The sequence below is a fragment of the Amblyomma americanum genome, chromosome 1, assembly GCF_052857255.1.
Source record: "Amblyomma americanum isolate KBUSLIRL-KWMA chromosome 1, ASM5285725v1, whole genome shotgun sequence".
In the NCBI taxonomy this organism is placed as follows: domain Eukaryota; kingdom Metazoa; phylum Arthropoda; class Arachnida; order Ixodida; family Ixodidae; genus Amblyomma; species Amblyomma americanum.
In genome coordinates this window covers 71386523-71403071 of record NC_135497.1, presented here as the reverse complement: position 1 = coordinate 71403071, position 16549 = coordinate 71386523, and the positions used below count along the sequence as shown (strand labels likewise).

Here is a 16549-nt window from a genome sequence, read left to right as displayed (position 1 = left end):
ACTTTGCTGCTGGGGTACGAGCTGCATATTATGTTATGACTGCATATTATCGACTGTCTTTCCAAATTTGCCTCGGAGATGACATCCACAAGGATAGCTTTGCTTTGAAATGCATAGTGCATGTTGTGCTGATAAAATAGGCAACAGCTGCAACATGTATGATGTGCAATTTAGGTTTGACTCTGCTGGGTTGTGGCACTTCCTTGATGTGGTGGATCTGAGTTTTACCTTAGCCAGTTGTCTGCATCTAAAATCACATCAGCGTTCCCTAGATGCATCACACCACGGGCCTCGTGTGTATGGGAGTAGTCTTTCTGCTGACGTGGGTTTATCGCAAGATTAAATGTATTCTTGGATTTTGATGGCTGCTGCTGAGACATTAAGGGCCTATGGTGCCTATTGATCACGCTAAATATTCTCTTCCTTAACCATGCACAAGTGGCTGCTTTTTAAACCCTGGTTTGTGTAACTGACACTTTTTCTTGTGCACATTCTGCTTTTCTGTGTGTTATCTTGCAGGCAAATCAAAGAGGTTTGCCGGAGACAGTCTGCTAGATCATAGAGGAAAAACCTGCATGGACAACTGCTTCCAAACTGCGCAGATAATATCCTCAGGCTTATATCCTCTCACTGTGCATTGTTATGCTCTGAATTTCGGACTCTGTGCTCAGTTAGGCACAGCAGAACCCTTCTGGGTAATTCGTGACAATGACAGGTCTAGATTTGGCAGTGCCTATATAATGCTGCGGACCACTTCGGAGTTTACGTTTACGGTCTTTGGTTGGATTTGAGCTCAGTTCATTGCTTGTACTTTTGGCTGTGCTAGGTAGTATTTATTGCGAGTTCTTTTTTTCAGCCGAGATAATCTGCTGATCCTGCAATACACAGGTGTTGCAAAAATACAAGGCTAAGAACAGCAATTTATTCCCATACTTAATCAGTTACGTGTCCTGGGAGAATTTTGGCCCAATGATCTTCTCGGGTGCTGGCAAAACAGACTACGTTCATTTATTCTCTCATGAAGGCATTTTCATGGGATATTAATCACACACCTAATCATGGAGTGAGTTTGCTGCGGTTTTCAATACAGTCGGGCAGCTTTACTATGACAGGCATGAAAAGGCAATGCTATGTTATGTGCCACGCAATTCTATGTCCACTCTGGAGGTTTATAAAGCTTGGTAGCGGCATTTTAACAGGTTTTCAGGCATAGAAGTCCTCCCTTTCACCTGCGATCCTTTTCACACTATGATAAAATGTGTCCCTCCTCCAGTAAAAAAATCATTCCATTGTACCCAATGCATATCTCTTTATAAGCACTGCTGCTCCACAGATAACCATCATTACTCATGGTTTGAAGTTAACTAATCTGCTCTTGAAATCAACACCTAGATGGCAATTATGATTGTTAAATGTACAGAACATATAGGCACTTCCACCAGTTGCAGTTGGGTTTTTTCTTTCCTTTTTCTGTCTGCTCTACTTGACTTTCTAGGCCAACGTATGCCAGGGAATAGAATCTGCCAAGAATGAACCTTTCAAGCTGCTTCCCGCCCTTACTTTCTGGATGCCTAACGGTTGAAAGGCTGTAAATTCACATACCCAGTAGTAGTATCGGTTATTGCTCACTCATTAGGCCATAAACAGAATGTGGTGCCTTTCAAGCAATATACATGCTCAATACACACAGCATATAAACAGTGTTGTTCCTTTGGAGTCTCCTGCTTTGGCTATTGTGCTTTGTTTCAATTTGCAGGCATGGGAACCAGTGTTACGAAGACAGAGTGTATGCCTGAGGAAGAACCTTCGAATGCAACCGAGTGCTGCGAACTTGTGCAGAAACTTACCTTTATTTATTTGCATGTGTGAATTTAGGTGCATGAGAATCCATCTGTCTTTGCCAAAAGAACTATCCTGACCAGCTGTGCTAAAAATACCACAGTTGACATTGCATTTTAGCATGATAGAAAACATCAGTTTCAAAGCTCGTTCTCATATTTTGCTGCACAATGCCAGGTGCACTTCTTTTTCTTGTTCAGATCCTTTCACATTTGGTATCTGCAGAAGTAATAAAATGACAGAATGTGCAGACAGATGTGGTTTTTGTGAATTCTCACTGCTGCTTTGTGCATTGTCATTTATACGAAAGCAGACTGGCACCGCTGCTGGCGGGATTTTTTCTTTTTGTAGTGACTCTCGTTTGTTCTTCATTATTTTGCAGGCCACTATTGAAAAGCCAATGCATACATGGTTCCAGAGGAAGAAACCTTCAATACCGCACCGGCGAGCTTTCTATGACTCCATTGCTTCGTGCTCATAGTCTTGAAGATTGCATGTGCAGTGATCTCAGTGCATTGTGTATACAGTCAGAGTGGAATCAAAATGGTTTTCATGTAATTGTCTGAATCACAGGGATCTAAATCGTGCAATGAAATGGGCATCACCCTGAAAGCAGAAATCTTTTTTATTGAACTTGTTTCGTAAGCAATATAGTTCTTTCCACAGGAATGACAATAGGTTTTGAAAATGAGAGGGAATAACAGGAGTAATAGATGGCTGCACAGGGGTCTCTTCAGCTGTTTGTGGGGCTGGGGGGTACCTTGTTCTATATTTTTGGCTCGAGAGTCGTGGAATACAAGCCATTGGTGCACATTGGTTGAACAGTTTCCACTGAGCTCTCAGTCAGGTTCCCACGTCAGTCGTAGGAGATACTGAACACCTGACGTGCACAGCAGTCAAGGCGACCCTCCAACCTGTGCACTCTTTTGATGTGCACTTAGTAGTATTACTAGTATTAGAATCACATTATTTGGTCACTCAGTATCAAGCGCCAAGAAGGGAGTAGGCCTGGCGCATGAGGGCCAGCTGGTCTTGCAGTGATCGATGCAAGCCAAGCACTCCACGAGAATAAGGAGGAACAGGAGGCGAGTGGTCTGATTGGTTTGGAAGGGCATTCCAGAGGAGAATAGGTCATTTTGGCGTGTGTTTCAGGGCAGTCATAACTTTCAGGAAATGCTGCACATTGCTGCAAGAAAGTGCGCCGGTGTCAGTAGGACGTTCCATGTCACCGTCAGTTGACTTTGTGATTGGAGAATAGAAAAACCTAAGCAGCTGGAGCTCACCGTTTAGCAAAGGAAGCTCATTTGTTCCAAATCTTTATGTTGAATTAAAGTTACAAATGAGAGAATATGGCGGCTTTATTTTAGGTGCTAAATTTGGTGAATCGGACCCTATTGGGTGTTTCAAAGCAAGATCACTTGATCGCCATTGTGAAAGAACATGTGTCACATCATATATCAGAAAGTTCAAAATGCAGTTATGATGAAGAATGTTTGGTCGTTCTCTTAAGCCTGCAATTTGATTATTTCATTTATACCATGTTTCTGCCATGTTATGCTTCCTTTTGTTTTTTTCACTCAAAGCAGAATTATCAAAGGTAAAAAATTGCATGTGTTGGAATAATAACCCTTTTGGAGCATCTATGTTTGACATAACATCAATTATTGTCTTGATGATTGTGCTGTACAGCCATGAATCTGCAATTCTCTTACATCATTTTATGTGGCTCCACCACTTTTCACTCCTGCTTTGTCTGCTGGCTGGGGCTTTGTAAAGACTGCAGCTATGCAAAACCTGTGCTCTCAGTATTGTGTGCTGAATTCTATGTGTTATTTTGTTTGTAACTCGTCACTGGTTTCAAAGAATTGTTTTGGCAGTGCTGAAGAGAACACTGAAATGGCTTGTGGTTGATCACAAATGACTGACGTTCTTTCCTCATGCACATAGAATTACTGCACTGTGAAAACAGTATTTGTTGCTGTGTGCATTTATCCTCACTTTTGACATCTTTCATGCTATTTTGCAGCATTTTTAATAACAGACGATACTTGGCTGTATGAGGCATACTGTGTACAATCTTAGTTTTCTCAAGATACTGATTGCTTTGCTGAACATCTGTAATTCATTATGTATCGATTTCATTTCCTGATTTTACTGTGCCAGTGTGTTTTGTCATTAATTGCATAACTGATACTCATGAGTTCATAGCCTGATAAGGCACACTTGTACTGTCCTCATGAAGGCAGTAATTGTGCAACCAGACAAGGTCAGTAAAATGGCTGTTGCCAATATGCCTGAATATTTAGGCAATCATTAGTTTTTATGAGCATTACTATAGCTCTCTTGTGCACATAGAATTAGAAATAAAAAATCTGCTTTGGGACTCACTTTTTATAAGCTCACCCTACTGAATTTGCACAGCCTGACACAGCTATTGTAAGAGATTGTATTTTGTATTCGTTGTCCTATGTATGTATCACAAAATGAGCTGTGGCCTGTGTAGACTTGTATCTTAGTGTATATAATCTTTCACATTCAGGCTTTCATTGGACTGCACACAAGTGTACCTTATGTGCAAGAACTTGCCAGATAAAATTGTGTGGTTTTTCTCCTTAAGTTCTTGAAGGTTGACATTCAAAGATCACTATGAAGGATACTGAATAATTATTTCACTGAACTATGGGGAATGACGGTAATTATTTGCATTCTCTTTTCAGGAAGGTATTTTGTGTGATATGTGAACTACTGATTGAGCTGTCACTCTTGTGAATTCTGTTCACTGAAGCGAAGACTTGTACAAGGGCCATGATCTCGTCTAAATTTTAGCCTTGGCCTCCTCATAGACACTGTCTGAGGAGCAAATAAGGGGAAAAATTGCGATATGCTAAGCATAGCTGATTGCCACTCGTTTAGTTATTAAAGGGGTATAGACACCTAACTTTGGTGGCATGTTTTCTTCTCTACAATGATGTGGAAGGCGCTACTACGCATGAATCGCCACGTGTTATTCACCTATGGCCGCTAAATCATTTATGATCATATTTTTCTTTCGGGGCTGCCGCGTTAGCTAAGTGGTTACGGCTCTCGGCTGCTGGCCCGAAAGACGCGGGTTCGATCCCGGTCGCAGTGGTCAAATTTCGATGGCGAAATTCTAGAGGCCCTTGTACTGTGCGATGTCAGTGCATGTTAAAGAACCCCAGGTGGTCGAAATTTCCGGAGACCTTCACTACGGCGTCTCTCATAGCCTGAGTCGCTTTGGGACGTTAAACCCCCATAAACCATATTTTTCTGTCGTGATGTTTCAGTTTCATTTCAATAGCCGAACGATGGCTGTGATGTCAAAGTGTGGTTTTCTGTCGTAGGAGGCATAGAAAAATGCCGATATATTCACCGCTTCATCATTTTAAATCATTATAGGGCTGAAGCCAACTTTCCTGAACAGCCAGAATGGCAACGAACATGGAAGCAGCGATTATATTGCAGTTTTTTCATACCTCACGTGACATGTAACCATGCTTTGACGTCAGAGTGCTTTTTACAGCTATTTAAGCCAATAACTGAAATTTCATTATAAATTGTTTAGTGGTCCTCAGAGAATACCAGGTGGTAATTAATGTATAATAATGGGTTATGTACCATAACAAGCAACAAAGCACTTCAAGCTCACATGGGTGGACTTGAGACACTGTCATGTTGCCATTAATGCAATTTCAAGGGTGAAAGGCAGTGATTTTGCGTGGATTACAATGACCGACCTATATTTTGGCGATGATATTTAAAGCAGCCTGAATTTTCTCTTCCACTGCGTGCAGAATTCACTGTAGGGACGTCTCGCAACTGATCTGAATTCTTAAGGTTAACCTATCGAACTTTTGGTAAACACCCACAGCTTTTGATGAGTGCGTCCTCGACATCTCGCATTTCTAGCTCCAAGTGAACGGTGAAGTGTTGGTTGTTTTATTTTACTGAAAGTATTCTACCTTTTAAATGCAGGTTCTGTGGTCATGCAGACCAGACACAGTGCATCTTCTGGCCAAGATTCTTCCCATCTCAGCCATTGCATGGAATCTACTCCTGGCATGAGTAGCCACCAGGGCAAACCGGCAGGAAAGAACCTGCACGAATGCACCCACTGCAACAGGGGATTCAAACAGGAGTCCCATCTTGTGAAGCATCTCAGAGTGCATACCAATGAAAGTCCTTTTCATTGTGACCAGTGTCATAGCAGCTTTACACAAAAGTGCAACCTTGTAGCACATCTGCGCATTCACACCGGTGAACGTCCTTATCATTGTGACCAGTGTGGTAGCAGCTTTGTATTCAAGAAAAACCTGACAGAACACCTGCGCACTCACACTGGTGAACGTCCTTATCATTGTGACCACTGCGATAGCACCTTTACACAAAAAGGTATCCTGGTAGCACACCTGCGCACTCACACTGGCGAACGTCCTTATCGATGTGACCATTGTGGTAGCAGCTTTTCAAAGAGGAGTAACTTAGTGGCACACATCCGTACCCATACGGGTGAAAAGCCATATCAGTGCCAGCTGTGCCCCATGGGCTTTCCAGATAGGACAAGCCTTGTGAGGCATGTGAGATCCCATAAGGGTGAAAAGCGCTTCCAATGTGACTTGTGCCAACAGAAATTCTACAGGAGGTATATTTTGAAACACCACAAGGATGCAATGCACAAGGAATAGCAGTGGCCCATGATTCCCCTTATTAATATGTTTTGCTAGCTCCTGTTTTGTGTTCAAGCTAATGAGATTTAGCTGAAAGCCTTATGAAAGCCATTGGTAGCTAACCTCTGTTTGTTGTCTACATTTCTATTTTTGTGTTCATTTTGACAGACTTCTCGGATAACATTTGTTTTGCTTTTAGCGAATACACAGAAAGTCAGGCTAAGTCTTTCCTGAACAAGGATTGCAAGCCTGCTAAGCTCGTAAACTTGCATGAGCGTACATAAAATCATGGCATACAGGGATGGCATGGCTACTTTTTGAAGAGAGACCTTGAAAGACTTTACACCCAATATTTATGGCTCGTGCCAGTGGTCAGCCTGGCTCAGTGAAGAAATTTGGGGGAGTCAAAGTGTGCACAACACTTCTTTTTAATCTTGCGGTCTGAGTGGGCTATATTAAGTGACGTTCATTTTAAATTAGCTCATTACTATCACTGCCCCTATAATTGACAGTACAGGAACATCTGCTGCTGTGAAAATTTTTGTGTTTATTCAAGCAGTGTTAGTGGCAGGAACGATTGGGGACAAATAGGTGTTCAGCCGCAGAATGATGTGTTTTGTATTAGTTTGCAGGCTTTAAGAGCTCAGTGTTGTTTGGACCGAGAACTAATGAAAAAAGGTCGCCAGCATCTGCCTCATGATTTCTGAGAGCACTGTCTCTGCTGGATATAATGGCATTATATGCGTCGACTATTAGGTCCACAGCATTCTATTTACAATCTCTTTTGGTTGTCAGAAAATCAAATGCTTGTGAACATTTCAATTTGAGCAGGCTATCTTTGTTTTTTTTTTGTTATTTAAAAAGGCTATCCACATAAGTTGCAATGATCTGTGCTTATTGAAATAAAAAATAATCTACATACTGGAGACAAAAACATCATTTTAATCTTTTGTGTATTGTCAAGCTCCAATTTAGGTCAATTGTGTGAAATTGCTTAGTGCACATGAGCATTTACTGCATTTGCTGTTACAAGATGTTGAATACATTCTGGCTGTTTGTACAATTCACATGACATACTGTGCATTAAAACTCAAAAGCAGTGCAGTTCTTTGGTTAGCCTGCTTCTTCACAAAGCTGTGGTTCATTTTTTTTCACTGTTATACTTCAAGCATGCACAGACATAATTGTGCCTTGCATCGACAATGGAATTTCTTTTGCTCTCTTCCGCACTCAGTGGTGTTCTTCATAGCAAGGCTATTCTATCTGATGAAATTGCTTTAACAGTCGCACACCAACCTGTGGTAATAAAGGAGTAATTACTCCTTGACATCCACCGAAGCGGAACGTTACAGCTACAAAGGAAAGCTATGCAGCTTCCACGAAAACCTCGTGGTTAAAGAATAATTAGTCATGGTTCGGGATTCAAACCCGGGACCACTGTTTTACTGGAGCGGTCGCTCTGTCAACAAATTTTATTTAACCAAGAGGCTTCTGTGGAAGCTGCATAGCTTTTATTTACCTGTAAGGCTGCGATTGGCTTAATCCTAATCACTTATTAGTAATTACACCCTCATTACAAATCTACTCCAGCTAGGCAAATTTCCCTAAATGATTTGACCAACTTGCATTAGTGTTAGTGGTTGCTTTGGAGGAAATTTTAAATCTGTCATTCTTTCAGCAACCATGAAAGCCCTTGCTTAGATCGATTCTAATAAAGAACAATGATAACTTTGGAAATTAAAGAATTGCCCCCGCTGTTTTATGTCGCACATGGTGCAGTCATCCACAAGCCTTGCATCCTTATTCTTTGCTGCTCGTGCTCAATTATGCTTCTTGTGCTTGCTTCTGTATGGCGCCTTACGAAGAGGTCTGTGATCAAGACGGACGTAGCAATCTGTTCCGTAGCGGCCAGCCTTCATGATGCCAGCCTCGAGTCTGACAAGGCGACATTGTCCTCCCTTCCAAGGCTGAGTGCCAGTGTCACGCCATTGAGGCCATCAACAGCAGCTTTGCCCATTTCAATGTGAATGTGCAAAAAGTGTGAACTGCGGCAGCGAGACTTTGCGCCGACGTGGGGATGACCAAGCTGGCTATCTCCATAAGAAAAAGTGATGTCTGAGCCTAGCCGTTTTCTTTTCATCCATGACTCGCATTAAGAAGGGAAACCTTTTCTCGTCACTGTTTCCAAGAGGGACACATCGCAACACCAAGTGGGCAAGTACCTCCAACGTTCTCTGGCGCCCTTATTGACTATTCAGGATCCTTTCCTTATTTGCAACCCTCACGATGTTTCAAGGTTCTTGAAAGAATCAGCTCAAGGGGATTGGCACCATGTCCATCGATATCAATCTATTCTTTGGCCACATGCCTTAGCGACGCAGGGAACGAAGCCGTCGAGATGTATATGGGACTGTTAGGTTCTAGAATGACTGCGCATTTCCAACATTTCGTTCTATCTGCAGCCCACCTTCGTAGATTATGAAGAGCAGCTTTTCGTCCGAAGAGAAGCAATCTGCATTGCGTCATGTTTGGCCTGGTTTTCAGCTAGCTGATGTTCTGCTCAGAGGTGTCATCAAAGTTCTGATTAGTTGACTGCTTTAATAATACTTTACAAGGGCAATGTTCTGGGTCAGACCATAACCTCGGACGATTTTAACCTATTTTTTGACACCCTAACACCTCTCAAGGTAACCAACGAAGCACCAATTGGAGGGCAAATTCGTTTCCTTGACCTCTGACAATTTCTCCCAGAGCACGTATGCTGGTGGTATGAACCACGCTAAACAGCTACTTCCATTCACATCGTCACATTCCAAGCTGGTGAAACGTGGCATTGTCAGGGCCATTGTGAAAAGTAGAGTCGACAGGTCCTGTGAGCATAAAATCTGCTCGAGACTTTGCACCCGGTTGCACAGGCTGGAATCGGCAGGGTACCCGACCCATCTGTTATAAAACATTGCAGATGTTTTGTTCGGAGAACTTCCGGGCAACTGTTCTATCAAGGCGAGAGGCGGTACTGAGGTGAAGACTGCGGTAATCCGGTATGTACATAACTTCTTGCATAGGCTAAGGAAGATTGTAGGCAAAGCAAGAGTTCATAGTTCTATTCTCGGCCCCGAATCAGCCTTCTCAGCTTTGCCGCAGGGTGAAGAGGAAAGTAGAGTGCCCTAAAGAGCACAAGGACCCCTTCAGTGCGTGCAGGACCGGAGTCATCTACAAGGTCCCCACCTTGTGTGGCTGGTAGGAAGGAAGGCCTCAGACGTTGCTGGCACATACCCATTGCGGGGGAGTGGCCAAGACACAGGCGGTTAATTGCTGGATACAGGAAAGTTTTGACGGGAAAAGTAGTGGTAATAGTATGTAGGCTGATAGATTGGAAGACACAAGGACAGGGGTCCTGTTAACTTGGAGATCGAAGACGGGACAATGGCTTAATGTGCATAATAGTATACACTGCCTGTAATGTTTCAATGTCGTACTGACTGAGAGCGGGAAAAGGAAATCATAATGGTAGTCGCTGCGTTCCTTGAAGGAAATTTTGCACAGCAGAGCGCTCACTCCTGTCGCTTCGTCCAAGCAAAAAAGCGCCAATTGAAAGAACAACCGCGGAGGACACAGGCAAACCCAGTTGATGAAATGGAACTTGCAAAAGACGCTTCCTCAAATGAGAGAAGCGGCAGCAGAACAGCAGGAAGTGATCTATTGTTTCAGGCTCGGAACAAAAAGGGCACAATGGGGAAGCCGACAGGCCAGATCTGTGAAGGTAGGAATTTAGAAGGGGAACCCGGCAACGCAAACGCGTGAAAGAGACTTCTAGTCTGCGCGAGCGCCAGTCTTTGCTACTCCAAGGATGCAGAAGATGCTGATATTCGGGAGATGATGTAAGAGCCGAGGCAGAAAATTCCTGAAATATTGTGTAGCTGCGAAACCTCACCGCAGCTGTATATGCACAGGTTGGCAGGGCATCAACAATTGGGCCGCAGAGAGAGGCTCTTGCTAAGAAATCTGCAACCTCGTTTAAGTGAAAGCCCATGTGACCTGGTACCCAAAGCAACCTTACCGAATTTAGATGGAGCGGAATCAGGAACTTAAAGAGGCGTAATGCCCGAGACTCAGTGGGTGAGGATAATGAAGAGCAAATGGACAGAGAGTCCGTCATAACCACGACCTGGGAAAGGTAGTTTCTAATTTTCGTAAAGCTAAGATTACTGCTAATAATTCTGCCAGATAAATTGGAGTGTAGTCAGGAAGACGGAGAGAAAAAGACCAACCCAGTGAAGGCGAAAGAATTCCCACACCTGCCTTTTCGCGATCCTGCGAGGCATCGGTAGCAATAAGAACCTGAGAGGAAGAGGACCTTAGGTGGTCCTGCAACAGACCCTGAAGAAGCGGGAAGGGCTGCAGCTTTGCATTCGATGGGAAAATGTCATCGAATTCAATCTGGACAGGTGATGAGTTGTTATACATTTGGCGGACATCTGTGAAATGAATGTTTATGGCATCAAGGAGGGACTGCACGTAACATATCTGCGGAGTATGAAAACGTGACCAGGCGGCACTAAAAAAGGCGGAAGGTTGACTAAGAAATATTGTACTGGAGGCGTGAAGAGCTGAGTCGCACAATTTTAAAAATGTTTGAACTGTTAAAAGGCGAAACCTAGCTGATAACGATGGGATTCGCGCCTCAAGGTGCAGTACAGCATTGGCGACATATTTTGGAAGCCCCAGAGAAAGGCGCAACGAACGACTCACGCTCCGAGAGTACAAGAAGGCGAAGTTTATAGGCAGGAGCTCCTGAGAATAAAACACACCCGAACTCCAAAATTGGGCGGACGTACATTTTATAAATCATCAAAAGCGTATGCCTTCTCATGCCTGACCTAGCACTACAAAGCCTACTCACGATGCCAATGGCCCGAACTCCTTTTGCAGAAACTTGCTCAGTGTGTGGCCGCCAGGCAGGAAGGATAAAGTAGTGTCGTATATTACTCCGAGATACTTCGCCGTCTGTACTTGAGGAATTATGTTATTTCTATAGACAAGGCAAATATTTACAGGAACCGAAACCGGAAGTACTAACAATGCGCATTTCTTCACATTAAGGGACAGATGAATTCTTCCTAACCAGCTGTCAAGAGCACTGAGGTAATTTCGCAAAGTTTGATAAAGAGTGTGAACATCCCCAGTTGATGGTGGTGGTAGTGGTTTTATTAAAAATAATAGTAAAAAGGAAGGAAAATATTTTTGCTAGCCCCGGCATCTGCCATCGATAGTGAAGAACCTGAGCTGGGGCAGCGGAAATAAAGGATAGCAGGCAGAATGGAGAAACGAAATGAAAGAGGTGAGGGGACAGGAAGAGAGGATAGAGGGAGAAGTAATATGTACAAAGTATTTACACAATAAGAAATGTGTCCAGGTTGTGCGCGTGATTAGTTCATTTTAGAGGAATTAAATCACACACGCGCACAGCACTGTGTTGGTTACAACTGGAGTGGGGCGTCCAGTTATTAATCGTTCAAGGTAGAACTCGCGGAGCGTTCGGTCACTGCGTGTAACTACCTGACGGAGAACAAACGGGACGTCAAGCCCGTGTGTTCGAGGAATGCACAGAGGCTCACCAAAGTTCGCTCACGAGTGCGCGCACTGCCCTGCGGCCACAATAGCGCCTTGATGGAGTCTGGTAGTATGCCCTGCGCCCTATAGGACGCGAGCATATCGCGACGAGCATCGGCGAACGCGGTACAGTGAAGGAGCAGGTGTTCTAGTGTTTCCACTGCACCGCATCCGTCACACACATCACTCGTCGCGATTCCGTGACGCACCCGTCGTTCCTCGGGCCACACGCAACCAATGCGCGCGCGGAGGATCATTGCACGTTGTGACCGTGTTGATGCAAAAATGAAATATCGTCCGCGCACACATATGTTTTCACATTTTGAATGCATGAAATTGGGCTTAGGAAATTATTAGAAAGAACCGGTGACAGAACTGATCCTTGCGGTACACCTCTTGTCTGTTGAAATCTCCTAGACGAAACACTATTTTAGCCGCAATAAAATTCTCTGTTTTCCAAAAATGCAGAAATCCCGGCTACAAAATAGTTTGGGGAGTTGAGTTCCTGTAATCTGAGTAACAGAGCCGAGTGCTCAACGCTGTCGTATGCTTTACTGACATCCAAAGTGACAAGCGCAGCAAACTGTTTACTGTTGCGATCGAGCTAATTTTATAGGACTCTCTAGGTCAGTATGAGCACACCAAATTGAACAGCCAGGCCTGAAACCAATTTGACACGGATTCAAGAGAGCATTTTAGAAATGAAAGACACGACACGACTGAGAAGGACCGTTTCCACCAATTTCACTAGGATCGATGTTAATGAAATAGGGCGTCTGTTGTCTAAAGTAAAACCCTCCCCTTGCTTTTTAAGCAATGGAACTATTTCAGCCAGACGCCACTCATGGGGTATCCAAGGGCGTTTAATGGAATGGTTAACCTAATAGGTCTTCAGTGAGATTCATTGAACAAAATTTTGATAATAGATGAAGTGACCTTATCGGGACCAGGAGCCGCTGCGGAAAAGCGCAGAACGATTTGCGACAGCTCAGGCATAGAGACCTCAGTTAAATCACTTGGGGTGCATGTGAATATAGCTGGAGAAGGTAGAGCAGATGTAAAGCGAAGCTCTAGGCCACACGCAATGCCCTCTAAGGTCTTGGCGATGTCAGCAGGGGATTGAACGAGGGATTCAATGTTGACAGCCGGTGGAATCACTTTTTCGCCTCATGAAATTAAACAAAGCTCGTTTATTTCATGATTGCGAAAGGAAATCATAACGATTTGTATTATACTCCTCCTTTGCGCGGGAGACAGTGCGCTTAAATGTTACTACAACACACTTATAATCCAACCAATTTTTTGGGCATTGGTTTATGAGAAGTTTCTTCCAAGCTGCTTTCCGTCGTCTATATGCACACAGCATTCCACCAATTGTTGGCGATAGCACCCTTGGTTCCCTTGACCAAAAATTCAGACTTTTGCCTTGCATGTTCCAGTACTGAACATACATCTGTAGCCTTGCATTCGGCACTTGTCTCAGCGCATCGGTCTAAAGTGATTTTGAGAGCTGATTTTAGCGTGTCTTTAAATTATTCCGGAGGCGCCCACTACAGCACCTCTTTCTCCCTTTCTTCTTTCACTCCCTCCTTTATCCCTTCCCTTACGGCGCGGTTCAGGTGTCAGCAGATATGTGAGACAGATACTGCGCCATTTCCTTTCCCCAAAAACCAATTTCAGTTTTCAAAAGTGAACAAGGGACAGTCGATACACCGGTAACCTTTGCGGCTACCTGAGCGAAACTGGTCTTGACTCGCTCTTCTTTCCTCTACATTCAATTACCCCTTTTCATAACATGTCTTATGGCACACCTCTAGAATTAAAAAAAAAGTTCTCGTTTGGGATCGAACCCATGCACCGCATACGAACGAATCTTGCGGCTTTTCTTTCTGATCTGCAGAAATAAACGATTGCGATTCCTTTCTTTTTCTTTATTGCCTAGATCTGGCACAAAACATTTAACCAAAAAACACTCAACAAAAAGACACAAAACGCTATGTACATACCGCACTGTCGTGATCAATCAGCATGATTTCCGTTTCGTCATATTAAAATTCACGTAACATACACCACGGCCCCAGTCTTGAGAGCCACTCGGGAGGCACCGGAGCGGCTATCTGGATGGCAAGAAACCAGTCCATTCCCGAAAATAAATTCGGGCAGCACTCGGGTTCGAACCCGACCGCGGCTCCAGCGCTTCGAAGGAGGGGAAACGCACAAGGCGCCCGTGTGCTGTGCATGGCAGTGCACGTTAAAGATCCTCAGGCGGTATAAATTATTCCGGAGCCCTCCACTACAACAGCTCTTTCTTCCTTTTTTCTTTCACTCCCTCCTTTATCCCTTCCCTTACGGCGCGGTTTAGGTGTGCAACAATATATGAGAGATACTGCGCCATTTCCTTTCCGCAACAACCATTTTCATTTTCTGAAGTAGACAAGGGACAGTCGCTACACCGGCAATCTTTGCGGCTGTCTGAACGAAACTGGTCTTGACTCGCTCTTCTTTCTCCTACATTCAATTACCCCTTTTCAAACCATGCCTTATGGCACACTTCTAGAATTGGAAAAAAAGTTCTGGTTTGTGATCGAACCCGTGCACCGTCTACGAATAATTCGTGATGCTTTTCACTCTCATCTGCAGAAATAAACGATTGCGATTCCTTTTTTTTCTGTATTGACTGGCATTGGTACATAACATTTAACCAAAAAATTGGCCGTGGTTTAGGTCTGGTTAACCCTAGTTGAATTGCGAAAGATTCGTTTCCTCGGCACGTCGTCTACGCAGCGTCTCATTCCGACGCTCTCGAGAACTCAAACCGGTCTCTTCCGCAGTTGAAGAGTCACTCCGGGACGTGGCACAACTTCTAGCCGCATCTTCGTTACGCAACTTCTCATGTCGTGCGGCGCGTTCTTCTAACGTCTCTTGAGCGCTCTCCATAACCACTACAATACACTGAGGCAAGGGCAGCAAGGGTGTGACATTCCCGTAGAGTCAATGGGGCCGATTTTTGAATGTGACGGTGGCGGTGCCTGGGAGCGGCGGTAAACACATGGATTGCTCAAAATTCTCTGAGACAAGCTCAGCGGCTCAGCCAAGCCAACCCAAAAATCCAATATGGCGGCGCGTGCTTAGGCGGTTGGTTGCGGCCGGTTGCTCGCGCGTTCGTGGTGCTGGCCGGCGCTAGCTGGATTCAAGCTTCGTGCATACTAGGTGACTAACTGCTCCCGCGCTGCTTTCCTCCATGATTTCCTATGTACTTACGTTATGTGCGGCGTGTATTTCGACGTGTCTGTTGAGGCGGCATGGTGCAGGGTGGCGAGCGGCGCGACTGCATAGCAGCTGCTTAAGGCGCTCGCTCGAGAAGGAAAAGCGCAAACACTTCAGTGCAAACGACACTTTATTAAAGAATACACAAGTTTTCTCAATAGATGTACAAAAGTGGTGATTCTAGGCATCAGTAGCATGTCAATATCAGTGGCAGCCACTCCAAAGAATCAGTATCGAAAAATTCCAGTATGGTGAAAAAAGTGGAGGTACTGTCAAAATAAGTATGGTATACATAACCAAATGGTGCATCAATCAATATATATGCATGCCAATAACTTTGCAGAGATTCAGGTAAATGGCAATGAAGTAAAACATTTCACATGCATTGAAATATATAAATATATGGCAATGAGTATACGCATACAAAGTGAGCCAGCCAAAAGTTTCAGCCTTTAACTTGTGCAGAAGAATTCAGAGTGCATAAGTAGACAAAGGACAACATAATATCCTGCAGTGCTACATTCACATACACCAAGAAAAGGTCACCTTCTAACAATGTGCATGTTTACCTCCTTGCTAATGAGTTGCAGGCTTGCATGGTTTAGGGCATGGCTCGTCTGCCATGCCCTATTGCTGTTACTTGTTTAATGTAGACACAAAGGGAAGGGAAACGCGACCAAGGCAGGTCGATAAACGAATTTTTGAAAATTCGCAGAACAATTGTGGCCGTGGCTGGCGCACAGTAATAATCGGAGGTCATTAATTCAGTTTGCAGTGATGACGCACAGGAGGGTTACCCAACATATGCATGCGTATAAATAGCTCATCAGAGAAATAACAAATATATTGTACAATGTGTATACAAGCCAGTAATTGGCGGAAAATCTTCAAGCGCCGACCAATCGTTAAAAAGGATGATGTTTCGGCCCCGGCTTACGGGGGCCTTGTTCACAATGAAAGAAAAACAGGAGTGAAGGTAAGTTATATAGGTTTCATGGTATGACGCAAGCAGCGGGAGTATATCGGGGGTAGATTGCCTTCGTTGCGATTAAGCGTGTTTGCCGTCGTCTGAATATAAAAAGATTCTAGGTAAAGCCTTGTCGTCTTGCTCTTTTCTTTTCCGATTATCTTCGAGCCGTCCCAGT

General features: G+C 44.1%; 1 protein-coding gene across 6 annotated transcripts in view; it reads left to right on the top strand.

The window, feature by feature from the left end:
• Window positions 1-7659, top strand: part of LOC144112994 (uncharacterized) — a 49681-nt gene extending 42022 nt beyond the window's left edge. For 4 of the 6 annotated variants that reach the window (XM_077645847.1, XM_077645843.1, XM_077645845.1 and 1 more), the window contains exon 4: window positions 2222-7659. In XM_077645847.1, coding sequence (XP_077501973.1) covers window positions 2222-2405 — 184 coding nt within the window. In that variant the 3' untranslated portion in view covers window positions 2406-7659. Of the gene's footprint in view, window positions 1-1756 lie in introns of all 6 variants that reach the window. The other 2 variants (XM_077645848.1, XM_077645844.1) reach the window with 2 other exon arrangements.
• Window positions 7660-16549: the final 8890 nt, after the last annotated feature.